This window comes from Sarcophilus harrisii, chromosome 4, assembly GCF_902635505.1.
Source record: "Sarcophilus harrisii chromosome 4, mSarHar1.11, whole genome shotgun sequence".
Taxonomy (NCBI): Eukaryota; Metazoa; Chordata; class Mammalia; order Dasyuromorphia; family Dasyuridae; genus Sarcophilus; species Sarcophilus harrisii.
This window is the reverse complement of record NC_045429.1, coordinates 334,516,073-334,539,686: the sequence shown is the minus strand read 5'-3', so window position 1 is coordinate 334,539,686 and position 23,614 is coordinate 334,516,073. Positions and strand designations below refer to the sequence as shown.

Below are 23,614 nucleotides of genomic sequence, written 5' to 3'. Positions count from 1 at the left end.
AGCCGGGGATCACCTGCATGGCCCAGGAAGGCACTGGAGAAGGACGTCAGGGAGCGAACCCTCCCTGAGTCTTTCTGCAAATGCCAGCAGCAGTGAGGACTCCAAGCAGGCCCCAGGGACAGGATTTGCACCCAAAATGCCCAGGTTGTAAAGTAAAAGCGAATTGGACTGGCCTCATTTACATAGTGTTTTGCATCTAATCTCCATGGTGCTCGTTTCCTGTCAAGATACACAGAAATGTCCCCGGGCATCACCCCCCCCCCCCCCCCAGCGCTTCTCCCTCCAACCACCCAGCCCTTCACCCTGGGGGTCCCCTTCCCTCCACTCCTTTAGCATTCCCCAGCCCCCTTCGGGGCAAACTGGAGAGGCCCTTGCTGACCGCTCTGGGCCAGCTCTGTCTGCAAACTTGAACCTTGAACAACTTTACTCCTTCTCAGTTCCAATTCAGTGCGCGAGCTTCCTCCCGGGTCTGAGCGCGAGGCCGCCCCATCCTGGCTGCAAAAGGGGTGGGGGAATCCTGGCACCTCCTCCACCTCTCTGCTTTTGGTGCCAGAGCGCAAAGTGGCCGGTGATTGATGGGCCTGAGCTCCCAGTAACCGCACCCAGTGGCCCAATCCTCCTCCTTTCTCCAATCCCTCCCCTGTCCCTATTCAGAGATCAGATTGTCTCATGTCGGTCCCTGAGGTCCCATTAATTAAAAATACATCCAATTAAATGGCAGGTGAAAACGTGCTATTGGAGCTCTCCCCCCCCAACATCCAGCCTAGGCTCCCCCAACCCCCGCCCTTTAAGGCTCAGCTGTGCTTCGAGCTGAGAAAAAAAATACAGAGATAGAGAGGAGGAAAGTGTGTGTATGGGGGGGGGGTGTTGAACCTCTGCCAGGGTAGCATGTGCCAGCCTGGGAGGGTGGCATCATGCCCTGGTGTCTAATTTCTGTGGGTGTGAGGAGGTCTCATCAGCTGGGCACCTACCCCATCATCTCTTAAAGGGGCAGGGGGCGTCCAAACTCAGCGCTGCCTTTAACTTGAGCCGGGCCAGCCAGGCAGAGGCCGGCGAGGGCTCATCAAGCATCCTGTCTTGGGCATGTCCCCCTCTGCTTCTTGCCCCACCCCCAATCTGCGAAGGAGATAATGAGCAGCCGCCTGGGGACCCAGGTGGTGGAGGACGGGCCGTTCCCTGGTCCAGCTGTGCTTGCCCCCTGCCCCCTGAAAAGATGGGCAAGGGATGGGAGCGGGGAAGGATGCCACGCATCGATCGGACAGAAGCAAGAGACAGAAACAGAAAGCAGATGGGGAGGGCAGGCCGAGAGGCTAGAAGTGCGGACAGAACATGGCAGGGCTTTTCATCCCCACCCCCAGGGTAATGGGCTTTGTTCTTATTGGGGAATTTGCCTGCTTTATTTACCCTTTCCCCAGGGAAAAGGAAGCAACAATGTCCCGAGTCTCCAGGCGTTATGAACAGTGGCCCGGCATCCTGGGAACGTATCTGGACAGGTCTGGGGAAGGCAGCCCCCACTGAAAGGCACTGCCCACCTCATTACCCCACTTCTCCCACCCTGGTGAGGAGTCGGGAGCACTGTTAGCCCTTGGATGCCAGTTTCGCCGGCCTTGCGTGGTGAGGGGGACAGAACTGAGGAAAGTCGTCACCCTCGGGGCACTACAAAACCCGGAGAGAGACCTTAGACTCTGCTGCAGGAGGAGGCTGGGCAATGAAGGCTCTCAGATTCAGGGCTGGGGCTCCTGACACTTGAACCTGTAAGAAGAGCCTAAAGCTTCTAGACCAAGAGGTGGGTTGGAAAAAAAAAAAGGGGGAACTCAGGCAGCTTAGGGTCCCCCATCCAGCTTCCTTGGCATCCTCAGTGCCTCTTCACTTTAACGTTAATTGGAGATTTTAATCTGTGCTGCTGCTCTGCTCCGGGTGCTTGGAGGGGGGGGAGTGCCAGCTGTGCAGTAATTCCAGCAGCACCGACTGTTTAATCAAGCTGTCCACCTGGGGAGGGGGCCATAGGCCTGGGAATGGGGAAGGGGGCGGTGGTGGAACCTCTGTCCTCTTTACCTCCTGCAGCCTGGCACAGCTCCATGAGCTTTCGGCGTCAGATGCAGGGTCCTTCCTCTGCAGAGGCCCTATCTCTTGCCCAAGTCACAGTACAGACAACTGCCTGGAATCATGCCTGAGCCCACTCTTTCTGGTGCTTTAGGGGGGGGGGCATTTCATGGTCAGTTAAGAAGCAGTTAGCCCCATTCTCTCAGTGTTAGCTTTGTAGTTTGTTCCTCAGAGATGTCTGCTCAAAATCACCAAACACACAAAGCTAGAGCTGGAAGGGAACTTGAAGGCTCTTGAATCTAGCACTGTCATTTTACAGATGAGAAAGCTTGTGACACAGTGACTAGTCCAGAGTTTCATAGCTAATTAATTGTCTGGAGCAAGATTTGAACCCAAGTCTCGCCAACCTAATGTAGCTGCAGATTTGAGTGACTATAATGAAAGGTATTACGGTATATCCTCCCAATCTTTTCTCATTCTGCATTGCACATTTACTAAGTGTAAAACCTTGTGCTTTTCTCCCTAGCAGGCTCCTTTACTACAAATGACAATTTATAATGCCTTAAAGTTTATAAATCACTTTTCTTACAGTCTTGTAAAACAAGTTATGTGTGTGAACTTATGTATGCACACATACATGTATATATATGAAGACATATGTCTACAAATAGATATATGTATATAGATACACACACATATATAATTAAGCCCATTTTGAAGATGAAATTAAGTCAGCTTGCCCAAAGTCAGGGAAAAGCCCAGAGGAAGGTTATTTCCCAGAGAAGTAAATATTTTCCTCAATTGTCAGGGAGAAGACTGTTCTGGAGAAAACTTTGGGGAGTTCCTTGGACAGCAAGGAGACCAAATCTACCAAGATGCAAAGAAATTAATTCAAACTATTTGCTGGAAAGTCAAATACAGAAGCTTAAATACCTGGCCACATAAAGAAAAGACAGGACTTAAGGGGAAAGACTCTGATATTGGAAAATATTGAGGGCTATAAGAAACAGGGTTGGCAAGGGATGAGATGGATAGGTAATGTCATGGGAACAATAAACATGCTCTTGGACACTTAGATAGTGGAGAATAGAAGGGCCTGCTGTGCAATAGTCCATGGGATTCCAAAGAGTTGAACATGACTGAACAATGTCAGGGATGGTAGAAGGGTTGCTCTGCTCAGAGCCAAGACATAAATGGGGCCCTTTGAAAGGTCATGTTGGACACCTGAGGAACTAATCTTAAAACTCAGACTAAAAGTCTGAATACCCTTAGTGTCTTCAGGGAGGTTCAGGGTACTTGGGACCTAGAGTCAGAGGCAAGAGGAGGGGGAAGTCTTTGATGTTAGACTTCTGGGAAGTGTCCAGGGATTCCATCCACTATTATTATATCTCCATGCAAAGGACAAACAGTGGAAATTATTACTTTGGTTTCCAAACAGATGTTATATTTCTCAATGGAAGAGTCCTGAGAGAAGTCCAGAGAAAACATGCCCACTTACTCAGGTTCTGCCCTCTAAGTAGTGCCCACGGGGCAGGCTTTTACATTGGTAGGCAGTGCCCTCGTGTGGCAGAAATCAAGACTGCACCCACCTCCACTCCATATTTACATCCCTTGTCCTAACCACCAAAGCCGCAGCTCAGAGGTGACAGCTGGTCAGATTGCATGGGCTGACAGGTGGTGCCAGAGGTGGGCAGAGAAATGGATTCTTTGCCCTTGGTGCCCCTCAGAACTCTGAACCTAACTGCTGCTTTTTAAGCTCCAAGGACATCTCTTGACCCTCTGGCACCTGCCTTATCACTCCATCAGGCCTGGCAAGTTCAGGATAGGACGCTGCCCGGGAAGCACTCAGGCCCCACTTGATACACACATAAAGGACCATGCCCTTGTGGGAGGGACTGGTAGTTGACTGGAGAAGGAACCAGGAGAGGAAGGAAGCCTAGTGCAGAGAAGGATGATTGTGCTCTGACAAGCCTGGAGATGGGGAAATGCCCTGATCCCTTCTTGCTGGCTCTCCACAGGCACTGGGCCCAGGTGGACACCTGAGCTCTGATGGAGTGACATCTGGTGACTGATTCCTCCTTATGGCCAACATACTCTCCATTCCCTGGGGAAGTTCTGGGAATTAGTGGAATCTCACAGCCTCAATTCCTTCTCCTTGGGGGCATATCCAAATTCCCTTCTCCAAGCTGGCTGGACATGCCCTCAGGTCTTCAGGCCACTGGGTAAAATGACTCCCTAGGGTTTCTGGTGTTGATGGAAAAGGGCAAATGGGGTGCGTTCGCACCTGGTTGGGCCTTTTCTTCCTATCTTCCATCATCTTGTTTTACTAGTCCCTTCTTCCCATACCCATCAAATGAGAAAACTGACTCTTTTCTGTTTGTGGGATATAAAGCTGCAGCAAGAAGATTTTTTTCAGTGGTCAGAAATGGATGCCACGAGGGCAGGAAGTAATCAAAGAGAATAAGGACTTTCTTCTCTTTGGGAATATGGAGAGAGAAGGGGAAAGACACTTTTACCATCATATTATTCTGAGCTGGTTGTCAGGAAATCCTGTTTAGAGGCAGGGCACCAAGCTGACTTATATAAGGTTATTTCACTGTGACTTGCCTGGGCCAGGAGCTGGAAGTAAAAGAAGAAGACAGCTGCCAAGTCTATATTGATTCTGGAACAGGATTTGAACTCACCACCCAGGATGTGCTGGGTCTTTGTCAAGACCTGAAAGGGAGGTAGAAAAGTAAATTAGTTAAGAAGATGAAGATAGGTCTTTCCTACCTTCTCTCCATCTATTCCATCAGATTGCCTTTCTTATTCCCTTAGGGATATTCAGACAGCAACAGCCCCGCCCCTTCCTCCTGCTCTGAGGTCTCTTATGTGTTGTCCCCTCACCTAGGCTAAATGGTCCTATTCTGGGGTAACCTTTATTCAAAATGCCTCTTTAGACTCCATGGGGTACCCAAAAGAAATGGTAATTCCAGGGATTAAGTGACTCTTCTAAATGACTTCTGTGGGTAAGTGAAAGAATGAGGATAAGACCCCAAGTAGTTAATCCCTCAGCCCAGATTCCTTTATCTTTTACTATGTATGATATCTCTTCAGGGATGGTGTCTAAGTGACAAAGACACACTATTATGATAATCAAAATGTGACCAAATGGAGACCAAGACCTCAGAGGTAGTGGGTATTTCCAGTTGAATATCCCTAAGAAAGTAGCTGTTCACTTTTTTTTATTCTTTGGCAGCCTGGTGAAGTCTAAAGACTCTTTCTCAAAAAAAATAATGTTTTTAATTGTATAAAATATATAAGACTCACAAAGGAAAACAAAGTTTGGCGAAAACAAAGATGTAATTGTTTTCCCTTTCAAGTTCACATACTCTTTGAAGTCTTAGCCCCAGATGAAGAATACCTGCCTGAAAGGAAGGAGAGGAAAAGCCTGGTACAGTGAATAGAGAGAGAAACCTTGAAAGCAGTAAGCTCTGGTTCAAATGTTACCTACCTAGATGACCATGAGTAAATCACTAAAATCTCTCAGTACCTGGAGAAACTCCAGAAGATATGCAGGAAGTTTCCATATGGGAAATTCTCCTAATTAATGAAATCCCAGACTTATCCAATCCCCTACCTTCCCCACTTAACAAAAAAGGGAAGGAGAAGAAAGGAGCAGAGGGTAAAGGGTAGTAGGGTGTGAAAAGATGGAAACCTTGCCTGGAGAAAAGAAAACTGATGATTATTAACTACTTAGCTACTGGCCCCTGATGATATCCAGAAGGCAGTAAACAATTGGTGAGATAGTGAGAATGGAACAATGAGAAAGAAATAGACTGCTACATGGAAGTAGTTGTGAGACTTTCTAACTAGGAGGTATTTGTGGTAATAGGATTAATGACCAAATCAAGACTTCATCTTTTTCTCCAGAGATCTTGAAAATAGATTAAAAAAAAAAAAAGCTTAGCCTGGCTCTCCTAAGTCACTGAGACAAGAGAAAGGGGAACTTGAGGGGTATCCCACCAAGCTGTGAGACTCTCTTACCTGATTTCAGAATCCTAGAAACCTCCAGAAGGATGCCAAGAGGTTTGCCAGGGCTCTAAATGTTAGGTATTGTAGGCATGGTGCCCATTTCTCAGGAGCCTTCCTTCCTGCTATTAACTTGTTCTATAAAGAAAGAAAAGACAAGCAGGTCAATATAATAACTATGAAGGAAGGAACCCTAGATCAGAGAAGCTATTGCCAGCAGGGAACACTTAATTGATATGTGCCCCTTGAACCCTAACTCCTAACATCTAGGAGTCATAGAGAAAGAGAAGACATAGGCAGTATGTGCTTGGTAGATAAACTTCAGATTAGTGAAAAAACCCAGGACCCCGAATCCAAGACCCTTGGGACTAGCAATGCTTCCACCTCAGTGCCTTTAGCCATCAGCCATCATCCTGGGAAATAACCCCTGTTCAGATGCAGTCTGACAACTGCTCCTGCAAACACTAAAACAATAGCTATTGAAATCTCAGAAAAGAAAATTCTTGACATCAAAATCTTTGCCTTAGTCATATGGTCCAACATCAGAAACATTATTTTATCAGTGGACATGATACTAAGAAAGAGGTATTACTATAAGCTTTATCCCCATATCCTAAGGATCATGAGGGCCCTTCCATTTGATGTAAAACTAAAACTTTCAATATGTATTGTTTTTCCCACTAGTATGTGAGCTCTTTAAGGGGAGGGATTGTTTTTCTCTTCTACTTGTATCCCAGAACTTAGCACTTTATACAAAGTATGCCCTTAATAAATGATATTCATTCATTCATATTAGACATTTGAAGAACTGAGTAAAGAACAGACACCATTTCCTAGAGGCATTGTGGAATAGAAGACTTGGAATCCAGTCTTCATTCTATTACTGACTTACTATGTGACTCTGGATAAGTTAGAGGCTCTCAGCTGCCTGATTCACAGAATTAGGGCGAGATATTTTATTATATCTCAGTTGAGATAATACATGTGAAAATTTAAGGTGTTATACAAATATATAATTACTCCTACCCTTAGATGGCAAACAAAGACATAGATCTCTGCTTTTTTTTTTTTTTTAAACAACTGGTCCAATGAAGGAGACAAGACATGAATCAAAAAAAATAATAAAGCAACAAATCACAAAATTATATGTGCAAATTTTACAGAAAAGGTGGATCATATATTGGACTGGTTGATTTAGTCAGAGAATGGATGCTGTGTAGACCTATCATAGTCCTTTGTAGAACTGTACTCTAACTTCTCTGAAACATAGTTTTAGAAAAAACCTAGGAAAAGGCTTTAATACTGAGCTTATTTGGTTTAATTCAGGTGACTGAGAGATATATTTTCTGCCCTCAAGTACAGACTAATCTACATAAAGGTCAACACTATATTTTGCCCCTTGCCTTACTCCCATCAGCCTTGAGGTAGACAGGGCCAGATGATAAATACAAGGAAATGCAATGGGTAATAATTGGATTCTACCTTTTCAGCAGACTTGTTCACTCTGTTTCTTTCTGTACCCCTAGCCTTGACTAGGGACATTGATGTCCAAGCTCTCTAACTGGTTCTAATCTCTTTTTTCCCTTCATGCCTTGGTCATATCTTGGAAAATACTGGAAATGAGGAACCTTTCACTTTCCTTATCAACAACTTTTAAAAATTATGCACACAAAGTAAAGTACTGGCTTACAACAGTACTGGATAGCAGTGTATAGCCTCCAAGTGGAGGCTGCCTCCTCCCCTAGACATATATATATATATACATATATATGTACCATTATATTCTCAAAGGGAATCCCATTGTTCTGAGTGCCAGTGGAACCTTTGCAGCTTCAGAGACTATTTTAACTTTGTTATGTGAGTCTATTCCCTATTTTTCCTTCTCCCTCCTTTGCATTTCAACATATCTGTATCATGACTCAAAGAGTACAAACTTAGAAATCTTTCCTGCCATTAGCAATCCCTTTTTTTTGGGGGGGGGCATATCACTCCCCAATGGGAGGCTGGGGATGTCCTAAAAGCATCACTCCTTATAAACTTCAGGAATAAGGATGGAGAGTATCAGAATCCTCAGTCATAAGCATAACTAGTCATGTTCCCAAATGAGCTAGAAATCGACTAAAAATGCTTTTCTCTCAATTTGTATGCCATTTGCATATTATTCATGTAGTAGCAAAATGCATAGAAAGCTTCTCAGTTCCTTTTCCCTAATAACTCTCCGACCACCCCCAAACATCAGCCTGGGTGTCTCATTCCCCTGTCTCTCTCTCCATATATGTATATGTGTGTGTATGTACACACACATATATGTATATGTATAGATATGTGTATATAAAATGAAAAAAGTGATTCAGTGGAAAGAGCAGCGGGTTGAGTTCTGTTCTGACTCTTGATCCTAAGCTCTTCCAACTAAATAGCCAGGGAACCTCTGGACAAATTATTCTTTTCACTATTGGCTGAGAGGAATTCCTTTCTCTTCTATTCAACTAAGAGGCTATAATAGGTGATCTCTATGGTTCCTTTACTCTCTGATATTCCCTGATTCTATCATTTGACAGAACCCCATTTGAAGAACACTCAGCAGTGAAGCATCTAAGCCTCTCGACAATGACAGACCCGCTATTGTGTCTCTTGCTTAGAAAGGGGACATATGAGTAAGGTCTAGTAAGGTGTATAAAAGTCTTCTTAGAGCCTCTTTTTCTGTCCCTAGTGATTCTAAAAAAGCATGCCCTTTCTTCTTCAACTTAAACTTTGCTGAAGAAAAGTGCCGACAGAGGTCACTTAGATGGGAACAAGAATCATCTTAACACCCTCTTCTAACTTCAATATTAGTATGCACTGGCCTTTGTTCTTAGGTAGTGACCCTTCATATAATGTGACTAAGTAGGCAGAAGAACATGTGATCTTAAAAGTCCACAGAATAAATATAATATATACTACTCCCTTAATACAGATACTTTTTTTGGGCTGTGTTCATTCCCTTTAAGGAAACCCTTCAGAGGTATGTGTTTAAGAATGAGACTATTATAATGACCCAGCCTTCTTTCCTCTCCAAAGTCAGAGGAAGAGAGAAAGACAGGAGCCACTTGGCTTCCTATAAATTGTTCTGTCCTTCCTCACAGCTGCAATCAGGAGCTAAGGGCTCCCGCAGGCCTTGTTCTGATCTGCTGCGGGCAAAGGAGAATTTTTGAAATAGAGAGGACTTGGCTGCAGCCCCGTTTCAGCTGCCGGTGGGGTTGGCTAATGGGCTCATTCAGCAAGACCCCCGCCCGATACACTAAAGAGTCCCCTGCTGGTCCCCTCCCCATTCCCAACCCAATTAATAAACAGTCCCCCCCCCCCTTATGGCTGTGGGAGCAAAAAAAAAAAAAAAAAAAAATGGAGATACAAACGACCCCAAGGGAGGGACAGAGAGAGAGAAAGGCCTTCCAAGCACTGAGTAAGAATGTGCTGTATCCATAGACAGATGCTGTCACAGGCTGGATACACCCTACTTTCAAAGCTCTAAAGGGGAAAGAAAAAATTGGCAAAACTTCACATTTTTGTTTCCCAGACCAGGACAAATTGACCAAAACCTGTCAGGCATACTTCCAATAAACAAGGCTATTGGGATGAAGATACAAAGGCTACTACTGCGTCGTCTTTTCTCTTACTTTTCCCATCTCCAAGAATATTACAATTCACTCCAGGACTTCAGAAGAGTTCTATTGTCTTCAGTGGGAAGACTGGGGCAAAAAAAGATTAAGGATTATAGATTTAGAGCTGGAAGGGATGAATCAAATTAGGTCCAACTACTTCATTTACATATAAGGGGACATGAAGACCAGAATGAGGAAGTGAACTAATCGCCTAAGTGACACAGGTAATACAGGACAGCCAGAACTTTAGAACTTTGTTCTTTGACCTTCAGATCCAAGGCTGTTGCCACTCTCCTGTGCTTCCTTTGTTGAGCCTACATATGTCCTCCATGCTGAAAATTACCCTATCTTATAGATTCATATATATAGATATGCTCTTTCCTACCCAAAACCAAAACATACCACTTCTCAATTCCTACATCACCATATAATCAGTTTCTGAGGCTCATAACACTGGAATTATCACTTTCATTATTTCCACTAAAAGTATCTTTCTAGGTTTTCCTCTAATCCTGTCCTTTAGTCTCATGGGTATTTATGGTAGTCCAGTTCTTCATCACCTACCTCATGACTAGACAATTACATGTCATTGTCATTCCTCTGCTCAAAATCATATAGTACCTCTAAATTGTCAAGCTAAAATCTGAATCTATAAGACTGACTTCCAAGGCTGCGCTAACTCACCTGCCTCATTTCTCAGTATCAACTGGTTCTAATCACATTAGTCTCATTGACATAGGGCAGGCTCATTCTCATTCACATGCCTTTGGTTTTTCCAGGCCCAGGCCAAGTATCTAGAAGGCTCTATTTCTTACCACCCCATATCACGCCTCTTCTTCCAAATGTCTCAAAACATGCTTGCCTCAAAAAGTCTGTCCTACTCTACTCTCACTTCCCTACAGTATTTTGATTTGTTTGCTGAGAGGCATTTTATCAGAATGATATCTTAAATTCTGTCTTTAACTCATACTGGGCTATGAAAATGGGGTTACTTTTCAGTATCCCAAGAAACTCTCTAAGATTGTAAGTTACAGAAGTTAATGCTCTCTATCACTAGAGGGAGATTCCAAACTGGGAGTCTTCTCCCATCCTCCCAAATCACAGGCCTGATCCAAAAGTAAAAATAAACATTTACTCATTAGTGTTCCTGAAGTTGCTTTTTTGTTGTTAAGGTTCTTGTCTCTGCCTCCCACATTCCCCAGTAGGATTCAGGAGCTTCTTAAAAGATGGGTCCATTTTCTTGTGCAACAAGATAACTGTATGAATATGTATACATATATTGTGTTTAACATATACTTTAACATATTTAACATGTATGGGACTGCCTGCCCTCTAGGGGAGGGGGTGGAGAGAGGGAGGGGAAAAGTTGGAACAGAAGTGTTTGCAAGGGTCAATGTTGAAAAATTACCCATGCATATGTTTTGTCAATAAAAAGCTATAATAATAATAAAAAAATTAAGTAAATAAAAAAAAGATGGGTCCATCTTTGATTTCTCCTCTCTGTTCAAATCTGTAGACATTAGACACTCAATATTGTTTAATTATTGCTCCCTCATTGAAATTCTATAAATAAGGACAAGAACTAAGAGGTCAGACAAATTTTTAGTTTAATGTCCTTTCTACTATATCATACTGCCTTTTCCTAGAAAAACTGATTTCTTGCAACTGATATCACCAGTTCAAAGGCTCTTGAGGCCCTGAGCATCCTTCCAGAAGGACTAAAGGGAGGGATAGAAAGGAAGAAACAGCATAGAGGATAGTATGTGCTCAGTATGTATGCAGATGTGTGCAAAACAACCAGGGACATACATATGTTGTGTCACCTGTCAGACTATTCCCCTCACCCCCTCACCAATCTGGCATTGGATATGGTCTTCAAAATCACAAATTCAGTTGCTTGACTTCAAAGCAAGTTACATAAGGAAAAAAAAGTACTACCCACCAAAAGTCATACACCTCAACTTTCAAACAAGCCCTTTAAAGGTGTATGAAGGTTCAACCTCCCCACTTTGGGGAAGTGCTAGAATGAGTTCTATTCTGTTCTTTGTTCCCATGATCACTTCTTGCTTTCACAATCCATGACTTGAATCCCTAGAATCAGAATCACAATCCCAGTGCTTTATCTCCTGGACTTCAGATACATCTGTGCCCATTTTTAAAAGTCTCCAGATAGAGAGATCTCAAGACAACCCCTCATGAGGTTCCAGTGTTTTTACTACATGGTAAAACTTTCCTAATTTTAATTTCACCTTCGTAAGGATGGCCTTCCATAGTAATAAAAAGACACATCTTACCATCTTCCACACAATTCCTTTTAAATGAATGGCTAAAGACTGTAAAAGTAATTGTGTTGTAGAAGGTGCCCCACTTTTTCATGCTATGTCATCATTTCCTCCAGGTCAAACATCCTGATACTTTCAACCTTTTAGGATCTTGTCTACTCTTCTCTAGCCCTAATCAAGTATTTAGAGCTACACTGAAGAGAACAAAAGCCATTGGAACTTGGTTAGGGTTCACTTATAGTAAGACTTAACCTCCCTTATCCCTCAACCACTCAAATGGGTTTTATATTTCTTTCTTATTCCAGAATAACTCACTTGGCATGCATAAAGAAGGTTAAATCAAGGTCATCACATGAATTTTGTACCTGACCAAGCCTGGTTTAGGTTAAGGATTTTCTTAACCTAAACTTTCCTGAAACCTAAATCTATCATGACAGTCCTATACTTCTAACCTCAGGGGGGATAACTATTGGTCACTGAAGCACAGTAGATTCCCAGAAAGCAAAAGTTAACCTATAATCTGTGAAGTTTTAAGAAAAATTGTTTGATTACTATTTCAATTTAATAGGGTTCCTTTGCAATACTATATATTTAAAAACAGTATTTGAAGCAGGGTCCATAGACTTTACCAGAAGGGGAATCTAAGACACAAAAAAAGTTCATCTCCCCTTTGAAATGAATCATTCATAACTGATGCTGAGTTAAGTGAGCAGAACCAGGAGGACATTATACACAGTAATAGCAACACTGTGCAATGACCAACTGTGATAGATTTAGCTCTTCTTAGCAATACAATGATCTGAGACAATTCCAAGATTTGTAATAGAAAATGCAATCCCACATCCAGAGAAAAAACTATGGAGTCCCAATGCAGATCCAAGCATACTATTTTCACTTTTTTTTTCTTTTTCACGGTTTTTCCCTTTTGTTCTGATTCTTCTTTCACTACATGACTACTGTGGAAAAATGTTTAATATGACTGTATAATCTATATCAGATCGCTTGCCATCTTGGGAAGGAAAAGGACTAGAAGGCAAGGAGAAAAAAAATAGAAACCAAAATCTTATAAATTTTGAAAATTAAAATAATAATACTGTAAAAGAAACTGTATCTAAACAAACAAAAAAATTCATACAAATATTCTCCTCCACTCTAGAGACTTGGATATCGTAAATTCTTTCCTTTATTCTATATTTCTTCCTCTTTCTTTTAACTTCTTTACTCTCCTTGTTCCTTTAGGCCTTCTGTCACCTAGCAGAAATTAATTATTCCAGTACAGGGTTAAGAGTTAGGTATTCCTGAAGTTGGAAAAGGCCTGAAATTTTGGACTCAAGATTTCTCATTCTCAATATTTAGCTAACCCACAGGGTTAAGGACATTAACTAATTTTTTTTTTTTCTAGAGCAAGTGAAAACTGAGGGGAAAAAAAATCCTTGCTCTCATTCTCAAGCATCTACTACAATGAGCCTCTTTTGCAGTCAATAATGAGCTACTGGTTTTTGTCAAAGGTTATCCATATTAGCACAGCCCCATCTTACTTTTCCTTATCAATACTTCAACTTTATCTCATTCTCTAACCCCGTTAGTCTCAGAAGTTTAGTTTATAGCCAGCCACTCAAGGAGTCTCACATGTTAATAGCGTACAAGAATCTACTCCTGGAAACAGCTCATCAGACTATTCTGACTTGAAGCTCACTCAGAGACCAAGGCCTTTTGACCCATTCTATCTTAGTTAATGCTTGTTCTTATCCTTTTATAGTCTCTCAAGAGATGGAGAGAGACAAGAAATTACTTCCTGACTTCCTGGGAAATGGGATACTTTGCACAGAAAGTTTCTGGTTTCTCTTTGACTAGCAGGTAGGAAGGAACCTTTGAGGAATCATTTTAACCATACTCTTGCCTTCACACCAAAGCCCACTTAAACCAATCCAGAGCAAGATTTCCAAAGAAATTCCAAGGTACCTCTCCTGGGAAAGTTCTTTGCATTTTAATATAACTTTTCTATTGTAGGTCATGCCCATGTATTCTCTTCTAGAAGAATAAACTACAGCATAGCTCTGGGGCTAACAAAGTCAGGGAAGGTAAGAAAAGATCCATTAAAAGACAACCTACCCCAAGTGAACCCTTCCTAGAGAGTAACACAGACTGTTCATCCCAAATTAGCTTCTATCCCCTTTTTGGCTCCAGAACATTATCTCTGAGGTGGACATGTAAGAGAAATCAAGTTTCCAAGCTCAGATCTAGGTGCCCCAGGGATTAATTACCAGGATATTACCATGGGCAGAAGACCACCCCCTCATACCATTCCCCTTCAACCACACCAAGTCTTGTGTCCAAAGGACACCATCTATAGCTGAATTTTTTAATGTCAGTGATAGAAGAAACAAGCCTTAGAGTTGGCTTGGGGTGGTACAGGAAGACTACCCCTGCTGCCTTCTTGTCCAGCTGGAAGACACTCAAGAAAACAATTTATCTTTTCTTCCATTCTACCTCCTCACAAAATAAATAAAACTTCCAGCACAGTCAAGAGTCCTTCTAATATATTATGGTCTCATTTGTTTTCCTCTATTCTGTCCTACAAAGTACCCCACTCCAAATAGTTGAAAACTTGCATACTATCCTGTGGACAACCTTTCTAAGACATTGCTGTGTTCCTGTAGAGTCCCAGAAGTAACCACTTTACCCCTGGGTACCCAGCAAGGAAATGCATCCCTCTGGCAAGCCTAGGCATAGGCTGGCACAAAGTTTATATATTGTGTGATAATGTAAATAACTGTCACACATACCAAGCCTGCCTCTCTTTAGACATAAAAAACTTAGTTGAAAAGAACAGAGATTATCTAGTCCAATTTCCTCCTGGGAAACCGAGGTCGAGAAGGCATGAGACTTGCTCGAGTTCATGAAGATCTTTAGTAGATCCAAACCTAGGCCAAATAACTCCCAAATCTTTATTTTTTCCCATTTACCATGCCATGTGCCTCCCCTTTTCTGGAGTAAACTCACTGTATCTGGAGATATTCCTAAGGACATTAGCAACAGGAGAAATGAAAATCTACACCTGGGACCAGCACCCAATTCGGATGCGTCATGTCCCAACACTGCCCTGCTCATCTCCTTGATAAAAGTCAAGAGAGAGGGCACTCAGCCTCTCCTGGTAGGTAAGGCCAAAGCATTTCCTCATTCTCTAACCTACCCTAGGCTCTTTAAAAAAACAATGAGACTGGAACAAAGAAATGAAGCAGAACCAAAAAGAGGTATGGCTGTATGCTAGATTTTTTTTTTTTTTAAATAACAAAGTATCCAGTTTATTTTCCATATCTTAGGCTGAGAAATTCCTCTGACTCCACTAGAGACAAATCCCTACAACACAGGAAAAGTCTAAGGTTGTGGAAAATAAATGTCAAAGTGGCAGGGGAACTTGTGGAATTGAGTTGCAAGGTTACATCATATATAAAAAAAGAAGGGTGTTCTTAAAATGAAGTATTGGAGACTCCAAGGATCTTAGATTTAGAGCTGAAAAGGACCTTAGAAGTCATCTAGTAATCTCTTTTTTACAGATGAGGAAACTGAGGCTGAGAGGTTTAGTGACTTGGAGTTGTTATATTTAGTATTAAAGACCAATGAGATCAATGTTCACTACTGTGGACAGGAGTGCCTTACTCTTGCCCCAGCTTGCTAGGTTGTCTAGAACTTGTTTTCCCTGGGACTTGGTCATCAAAATAAGACAGGATAGTATTAGCAAAAAATGTCCCCAAGAAATATCTAGTAAAGTGATTCATTCTCCTGCTCCAAACACTTCTGCATTAGGGGAACACTAGGGTCATGGGCAAAGAAGCAATGTGTCTTTAATAAAGACTTGCAAGCTAAAAAGCAGCCTCATACAAGCTACAGGACACAATTTCCTGTCCTTGAGCTCCTGTCTTTGCTCCCCTTTCTTGTGTCTACGTACCAATTTTCCATTGGCCAATAAGGAATTGTCTTTTTCATCCTAAATTCTTTAAACTTTCTGATAACTACATCTTCTTTTCACTTTCTTTTGAATCTTATTAGCTGCATAGGTTGGATAAACTTATTATTAGGAAGAATTTAATCCTTAACCTTTGCCATGGAGGATGGATAGATTTACTGAGGTGGTTATGTAAGAGAAGAACCTGCCACTAACATAACTCTGACAAAGTGAAAGTCTTTGATTTGCTTCCTGGGCTTGCCAACTAGGAGAAAAAGGCAACTGTTTATATCTAATCTCTTTGATGGAGTCCATCACAGGAACGGAAAGTGTTTGGCTTGAAACTTATGCTATTCCTTCACTTAAAAGATTTCCTACTTTATTTTCCTTTAGTTGCAGCTGAGCTCAAACCCACTTACCTCTCCTGCATGGAGGAGCCAGGGTACATGAAGCTCAACTTTTGTGGTTTGTCAGTGCTACAATTTGCATAATCATTTATTTGCATAACCTTGCATGAGTTATGTTTCAACTGTTCTTCACAGACTTCAACTTCAGTTTTCTCTTTAAAATTACATCTCAATTCCAAATTTCCCCATCTCCTTAATTCTCAAACACCATTTGCCTCTATTTTGCCCCTTAAGTGGAAAACACCCAATTCTGTAGTTTCAAGTCTATAGGGCACTAGATTGAGAATACCTGATTTCAAATAAGAAAATGACTTTTACATATTATCATGCCTGATTAGAGGCTACAGAAGAAGGAAATGCAATGGAGCAAAAGTGGTACAGTAACAAGGAAATATTTAATTTTCCAATCTCCACTTTCCATTTTTATAAACTGAAAGGAAAAAAAATTTAATATATTACAAAATATCTGTACATAGACAAAGGTACACCCAGGGGGCAGGGAAGGGAGAAGAAAGGAACAAAAAATGAGAAAGAAGGGGTTTATTGTGTCAGAAAACCAACTCAAAGAAGAATAAAGTGGTCACTGACACATTTCTGCTATAGCAATCTCTTGTCAAAACCTATTAACCATTTTAGCATTGTAACTTTATATGTATATTACATATATATACACACACATATATATGTATACACACATATATATATATTTATATATATATATATATATATATACACACACACATGTATATTATATATAGAGAGGGAGAGAAGAGAAAGAGCAGAGAGAGAAAGAGGGAGGAGAAAGGGGGGGAGGGAGAGAGAGAGAGAAAGAATGTTTAAGGTGGAAACAGCCTAATGAGAGACCTACTCAACTTGGTGCTAACTGTCCTATTTTAAGCACATATAATTTCCCTCATTAAAAAAACAAAACAAAACAAAAAACATCATTCTTTCTATGGATAGAGCAACTTAAGAAAACTGGGTCACATTTTCCCAAAATGACAAAAAATATTCTGGTCAAAAGTTTTACCTCCCATCCCATATTTAGAAATGGAATAAAATGTCTCATCTGCTCAAAATAATGTTTAATGTTTTTCCTCTTCATGGTACAATTTAAAAAAAAAAAAAACCCAACTCCATCTCCATTTTAATGGGGTTAGACTATGTTTTGTATTCTTTTAACAGCAAAATGAAATTGTCAAACTTTTGTTTTCACCACGTTTAAACATAGCTAAACAATTCATAGTTATTTTTTCCTCCACTAAATCCAGGGTATTTAAGGGATTTTCCCCCTTGAAAAATTCAAAAATCCTCAACGCCTATTTTCCTTTTTAAAGTTTAGACAATGGATGGAGGACTGGAAAGAAATCACACATACATACACACATACTAACACACCTATCCCCTTGTCTCAGAAGGGGGTACAGGTAATAAGCACACTGCTTAAGATATTTGGCATAATTTCTTTTAAATGGCAATGGTGGGAGTGAGGAAAAATACACACCAAAAAACTGTGATAGATGACAGTTGACAACCAAATTACAATGAAAATGTAGAGAGAATTTTATTCAGACTGGATGGGGCAACCAATTCTACTTCATTTCAGATACTTGTGAAAGTATCCCAAGCTCAGGTTCTTTATTAAAGGCAGAGCGGATTGAAGCTAAGTGCCTCAAATTCAGATAATAATCCCAAATATAAAGGCCCATATATGAGGACTTCAAAGTCAAGAGACTAAGAAGCTCAAGACTTTTAATGCAGGTCACCAACACTGTGTTGACAAGGTTAAGCTAACTCAGTAGGACATGTTGGTACTGAATTATTAGGCCAGAATGATGATTTAGAAAATCCTCTTTCCAATCAGTGTTGTGTCACCATGGGCAAAAAACAGACCAAAAAGAAATAAAATAAACACACACACACCAGAACTCTGCCATTTGCAATAAAGGGAAAAACAATAAACGTTATGTCTTTGGAGATTTCTTCTTTAAAAAAAAAAAAAAAAAAAGTGTATTTTTCTCTTATGGAACTGCTTTCATATTCTTTCTTTTGAATTCTGCACATCCTCCCCCAGTCTGCTAAAACCAATAGCCAGTGTTTGCCTTTATTCATAAAAGGGGTCTACCTTTTTAGAAATCAATATAATCTATGCAGATAAAGTTTCGTGTGAATGTATGTGCCTTTCTGAAACACTACGTATGCTGGTACTCATATCTGTTCTTCAATATGAAGCGCATACAGGTATATACCTTCATATGTAACCCTCTCCCTCCCCTGCTTCAGAACGTTTCCCTTTTTGAATTCATGTTGATAAGGCAAGGTTCTAATCAGGCAACCACAATACTACCTGCTTTATCAAAACTAAAATAAACATGAAATTTCTCTGGGGGAACCTTCAAAAAGGACTGGCAGGGCACAGGTACTGGTATGTGTACATAGAAAATTATTTCTCCCCCCTCCCCAGTTCCTTAATTTAAAACTTAATAACAATAATAAAGTACCAGGTATTGATACATCTCCAGGAAAAACACCCATTCTACATTAAATTTACATGTCCTTTTACTTGTCTGTCCCCCCCCTCCTTTTTTTTTTCTGACAATATTTCAATGCTCTGTGGGAACCAGAAAGATCTTTAAATACTTTCTGACATCAAAAATATATATGTGTAAACAGTACACTAACTGCTATATCTTTAGCTAAGTACAGAGGCACTGTCTGTAACCCCAGTCCAGCAGCAATATCCAGGGCTGTCCCCATTTACAAACCAAAAACTCCGGTATGTAGCACCTTCCCCACTTGAGTAGGGTTTATGAACAATTTTTAAACCTTTTTTTGGAATTGAAGAGTTACAGAGAACAATGTTGGGGTTTCAATTTCCTTTCCTTTATTTCAAAAAAGTTAAAGAATCATCCTGGGCTCTTGAGCTTCTAAAAGATTCAATTTCCCCACACAAGTCTTGAAAGGTTTTTAAAAAAAAAAAAAAAAAAAAAAAAAAAAAAGACCCTTCCAAAATGGGGCAAAAAAGGAAGGGAGAAAAAAGCCCATGTTTGTCCAAGACAATCACATTCTGCAACCTGCTTCAATCAGGGAGAGAAGGCATACATGGAACAAACTTCAGGGACAGGAAATTTATCAGAAAAAGAGAAATGTGTCTAGCAGCTTAACAGAAAAAGGGATTCACTTAAAAGCAAAAAGTTGGGGTGGCAGATGGGAGGGTGCATTTTTTCAAACCAGCCAATGCATTCTCAGTTTTTGCTCAATGCAGAAGGCTGAATTTTCTGAATTTTATTTTTTAAAATTATAAAACAGAAGACTGACGAGGGAGGGGGGGAGAGAATCACTTAAGAGGTAGAAAGGTGGAGGGAACAAAAACAAAAGAGCCTCCTCTCTGATTTTTGCCTCAGAGCTGTAACTAATTTTTTTTCTTTCCTGTCCAAGTAGGACAGGTTCTAAGCTGCTAAAACAGTTAGTTTCCAATTTTATGACCCTCCCCAAACCTCTTCATCAGCATTTGCCAGCTAGGGCTAATGTTGTTCATGTTTTGGCCCCAACCCAGTGTAGGGGGTCTGGCTAGCAAAATGCCCACATCAGTACTATGTAGAATTCCCGCTAGCAGCAACTGAGCAAGAAATAAGACAAACAGCTTTGTAGTAGCCAAATGCAGACGATTACCTCAATCTGGCAAACGATTTCATTAAAAGGTTCAGAGGAGAGAAAGAAGGGATGGAAAGGAAAGGAGTCTTTCAGGAAACCAGTCTCTTGGTTAATAAGGAACTCCTCTCCCTCTTCCCCCTCTTGGTGGGACTCTCCCAGACCCCCGATAGAGCTTTCCATAAGCAGTAGCCTGTGCTTGGGCTCCCCAGTTAAGGCTGGCTCCTGAACCACTGGCCCCAGTGGCCCCTGGCCCAAGTTCCCCATAGTTTTGCAATTTGGCCTCTGTGTGGACCACTGTATTGTTGCTTCCCTCGGTTTTCAGAAATGGCTGCCCGACCACTGAATGTAATGCTAAGGGGACCCTGGCAAATCGGAGGTCCTGGTCCCCTGGGAACTGCACTGACCCTGTGCCCTGGTAACTGCTCGACTCCCCAAGATGGCTCACAGAGCCTGAGAAAGTCCTGCTCTTCGCCAGGGTCTGGGCCAAAGGTTCTGACAAGGCTGGGCCGGAATTGCGCTCATCAGTGTCAGTAGCACTAAACCCTGTTTCAGGCCCCTCAGTGCCTCCGTAAGTCCTGCTTGGATGGGATCTGGTAGAATATTCCATAGGTCTCAATGCCTGGTGCTCATGTGGCAGGTGGCCAGAAGGTTCCGTTTCAGGCTGGGACAAAAGCTGCAGTAGAGCGGCTGTCATAGCTGGGTTCAACTCTTGGGGGGCGCTGGAAAGATCGCCTTCAACCAGAGGGGGTGGAGGTGGCGGCGGTGGAGGTCCAGGGGGTTCAGGGGGTCTCTTCTCTGGTGGAAGAATGTGAGGAGGACATGCTGTGGAAGGGTTACTTCTTTTAAACACCATCTTTAAAATCACGTGATTATACACACACACGTGCACACACACACACATATACAGCCACACACCTATACAAGCAACCCAGAAGTGGGGGGGAAAAAATCAACTCTTGGGATTAGAAAAATGAAACTTGTATAGAAAATAATTTTAAAAGATAATCAAAATAGTCGCATGCTATATCTACAGATTGACATAAAATTATTAAACTTTAAGGCATTTTTCTGGTTTTTCTTTGGGAGCAGATCCCCTCACCGCATTTTTTCCAAGGAACCATTCTTCTACCTTGTAGACCCTTGCTTGATCAAGCTCAATTTAAGCTGTTGGATCAAATGTTAAATTTTTTTTTTAAAGCAAGAATATGAAAAGTGGGAAGGGAAAACACATTTGAATTTCAAATCTAAGGAAGAATCTTTTGTACAGAAAGTCTGATGATACAATATTAACCTGAAATAGATCTTAAGAGTACACAGGATAGATGTATTGAACTGGCAAACATTTTATTTTTGTACTTGAGGAAATCCATACCTGTATCCCCAACTTTAAATCATTTTCACATTTCAAAGGAATGGGACATTCTAAAGATTTATTGTCCCATTCCCATTCAGCATCCCATTTTATGATAAAAGGATACTGCCCATTTTTAATATCTGGTTACAAAGAAATACTTTCTGTTGCCCTACCTGCACCAGTTTTTCCTTTGTAAGCACAATCTGATAGTGCCATGTATAGTGTCATGCACCCACCGGACTCTTGAAAAAAATTTATTTATCACAACGATGATGAATGCTACATGTTTACAGAAGAGATGAGTTAATACCGTGGGCTTGTACCTCTAAATATCATTTTTTCCTCAGATTAGTCCCCATATTTCTCCCTTACCCCCAACATCAACTCAGTTTGGTTGGCTACAGCAGCTAGAATCAGATAATGAATTTCTTTGGACCAATGTGGTGTGATGTAAAATATTTTTACTTGATGGACACTAAAAGTATTATGAGTATAACTCCTATGATAAGATTAAAATTTTTGGAATTCTGGGGGCCATACTGCTAAAGAGAAAGGTTTAATGGTTTGTAATAGTGCACTTTTCAAATAACCACATGTTTCTGACTGTTGCCACTGAAAGTATATGTATGGATTCTTATATACTCACTCTTGATTATCTGAGCTACTAGAGGACAGCAGTTGCACAGATAAACCAAAAATAGTTTTTATTTGACTTTAGAATACATCATGGGTTTTATTTATATTTGGCAAAGCTACTATTAAAATAAATCTGAATTCCCTGAGCACACATGTGAAAGCATTTTAAAAAGTTAAAAAACACTATCTATGCATATATAAGGTTGGTTTGGAAAAATGGAAGGAATAGAATTAGCATAGTGCTTAGATGCCAAGCACAGAGTAGGCACTTTATAAATATTCAATGACTGACTGGTTGACTGATTACTAAGTGGTAAGAGATTTTAAAAATTTAATAATAAAACCCCAAACCCCAAAACCACATCTGCCATGGAAAAGCCACAAATTTAAAAATATACACTTAGATAAAAAGTCTACACCTATATAACTGAGGGCAGATAACACAAGCACCTACATACATAAATTTCAGAGGCTTTGCGACCAGCCCCTTTTCTATCTATGAAAGTCCACAGTCCTAGTTATAAACATTTTTTGGACTACATATGTTAAAAATCATATATTTTAATTCAGGGGCAAGCTACTTTGAAAATTCAGAACTGTAACGGAAGGTAAACATTTATATTCTCTCAACTGTACCTCTTTTCACAATTAAATTTTATCTTTCATGTAAATAACCAGTTATCTTATAATAATAATAATAATACTCTTTCTTGAGATCAAACGTTCTTTTCTGTTTTTTATATGTATGAAGTAGCATTGTGGCTGGCATGAAAATAATAAGGTTAATAAGGTTCCTTGAAAGAATAAAAAATAAAGATAACATTTTTACATGGTATATTATTAAACAGCTAAAGAATTTGAGGGTTGATAGCACTGTCAATTCTCAGTGATCTGTGCTAAGAAAATACACAGATGACTTAAAAACTTTACTCAGCAATTCAAAAGCAGCTAAATTGTAGCTAAGTTGACAGCCTTTCACACCATTTCTGACATCCCCAGCTTGCCCTCTGCTGGAAATGCTAACAAACAGCAAAATAATTCAAATGAAAGGCAGCAGGAGGGAAACAAGAAGGGAGAGACATGGTTAAGACATCAACTGAATAATCCAGTGGCAGGTATGGTAATTAAAGAGGTGACATTTACAATCACCTCTCAAAGCAAATCCATCAAGTCATGGCTCTAAGCCAGGACTTAATTTTATCTCACAATTTCAATATTTAGCGAACTGCTTGTTGGCTTAATTATCAGGTAGGATTCCTTCATTGTATTCGATTTAAAATGGAACATACTTCTCCTCTTAACAATTTTAATTAGAATTGAGACTATGTGTGTATCAGAATGGCAGAATATTAGCTTTCTTTACTATCCCATGGAGTGAAAACCTCTTAATTTTATTTATTTCTTTTGATTAAAGCAACACTTGAATCACTGATTCTTGTCTTAGGCTCTGTTACTAAATAGCTGTATGATCCTGGCCAAGTCACTCTGGGCGTTTTCTCCACAATAAAATGAGGGGGATGGACTTAAACTCTAAGCTTTCTTTCTAAGTCTAAACATTTCTAACTGGCTCATGTCAGTGCTTTTCTGTAGTATATGTATATGCATGTGGAGATCAGATACCCACATCCCAAATCATACCACAT

General features: G+C 40.7%; 1 protein-coding gene across 4 annotated transcripts in view; it reads right to left on the bottom strand.

Moving 5' to 3' along the window:
• Positions 1-288: 288 nt before the first annotated feature.
• The window catches only part of CDK12 (cyclin dependent kinase 12), a 65,172-nt gene continuing 41,846 nt past the window's right edge, over positions 289-23,614 (bottom strand). Inside the window, exons 14-16 of one of the 4 annotated variants that reach the window (XR_004233857.1) lie at positions 20,386-20,803; positions 6,070-6,192; positions 289-4,758 (exon numbers count right to left, since the gene is read on the bottom strand). Coding sequence is in view for 2 of the 4 variants with exons in the window: in XM_003768269.4 (XP_003768317.1) it covers positions 20,091-20,803 (713 nt within the window). In the remaining 2 variants the exon portion in view is untranslated. Of the gene's footprint in view, positions 4,759-6,069; positions 6,193-18,322; positions 20,804-23,614 lie in introns of those variants that run through there. The other 3 variants (XR_004233858.1, XM_003768269.4, XM_003768270.2) reach the window with 3 other exon arrangements.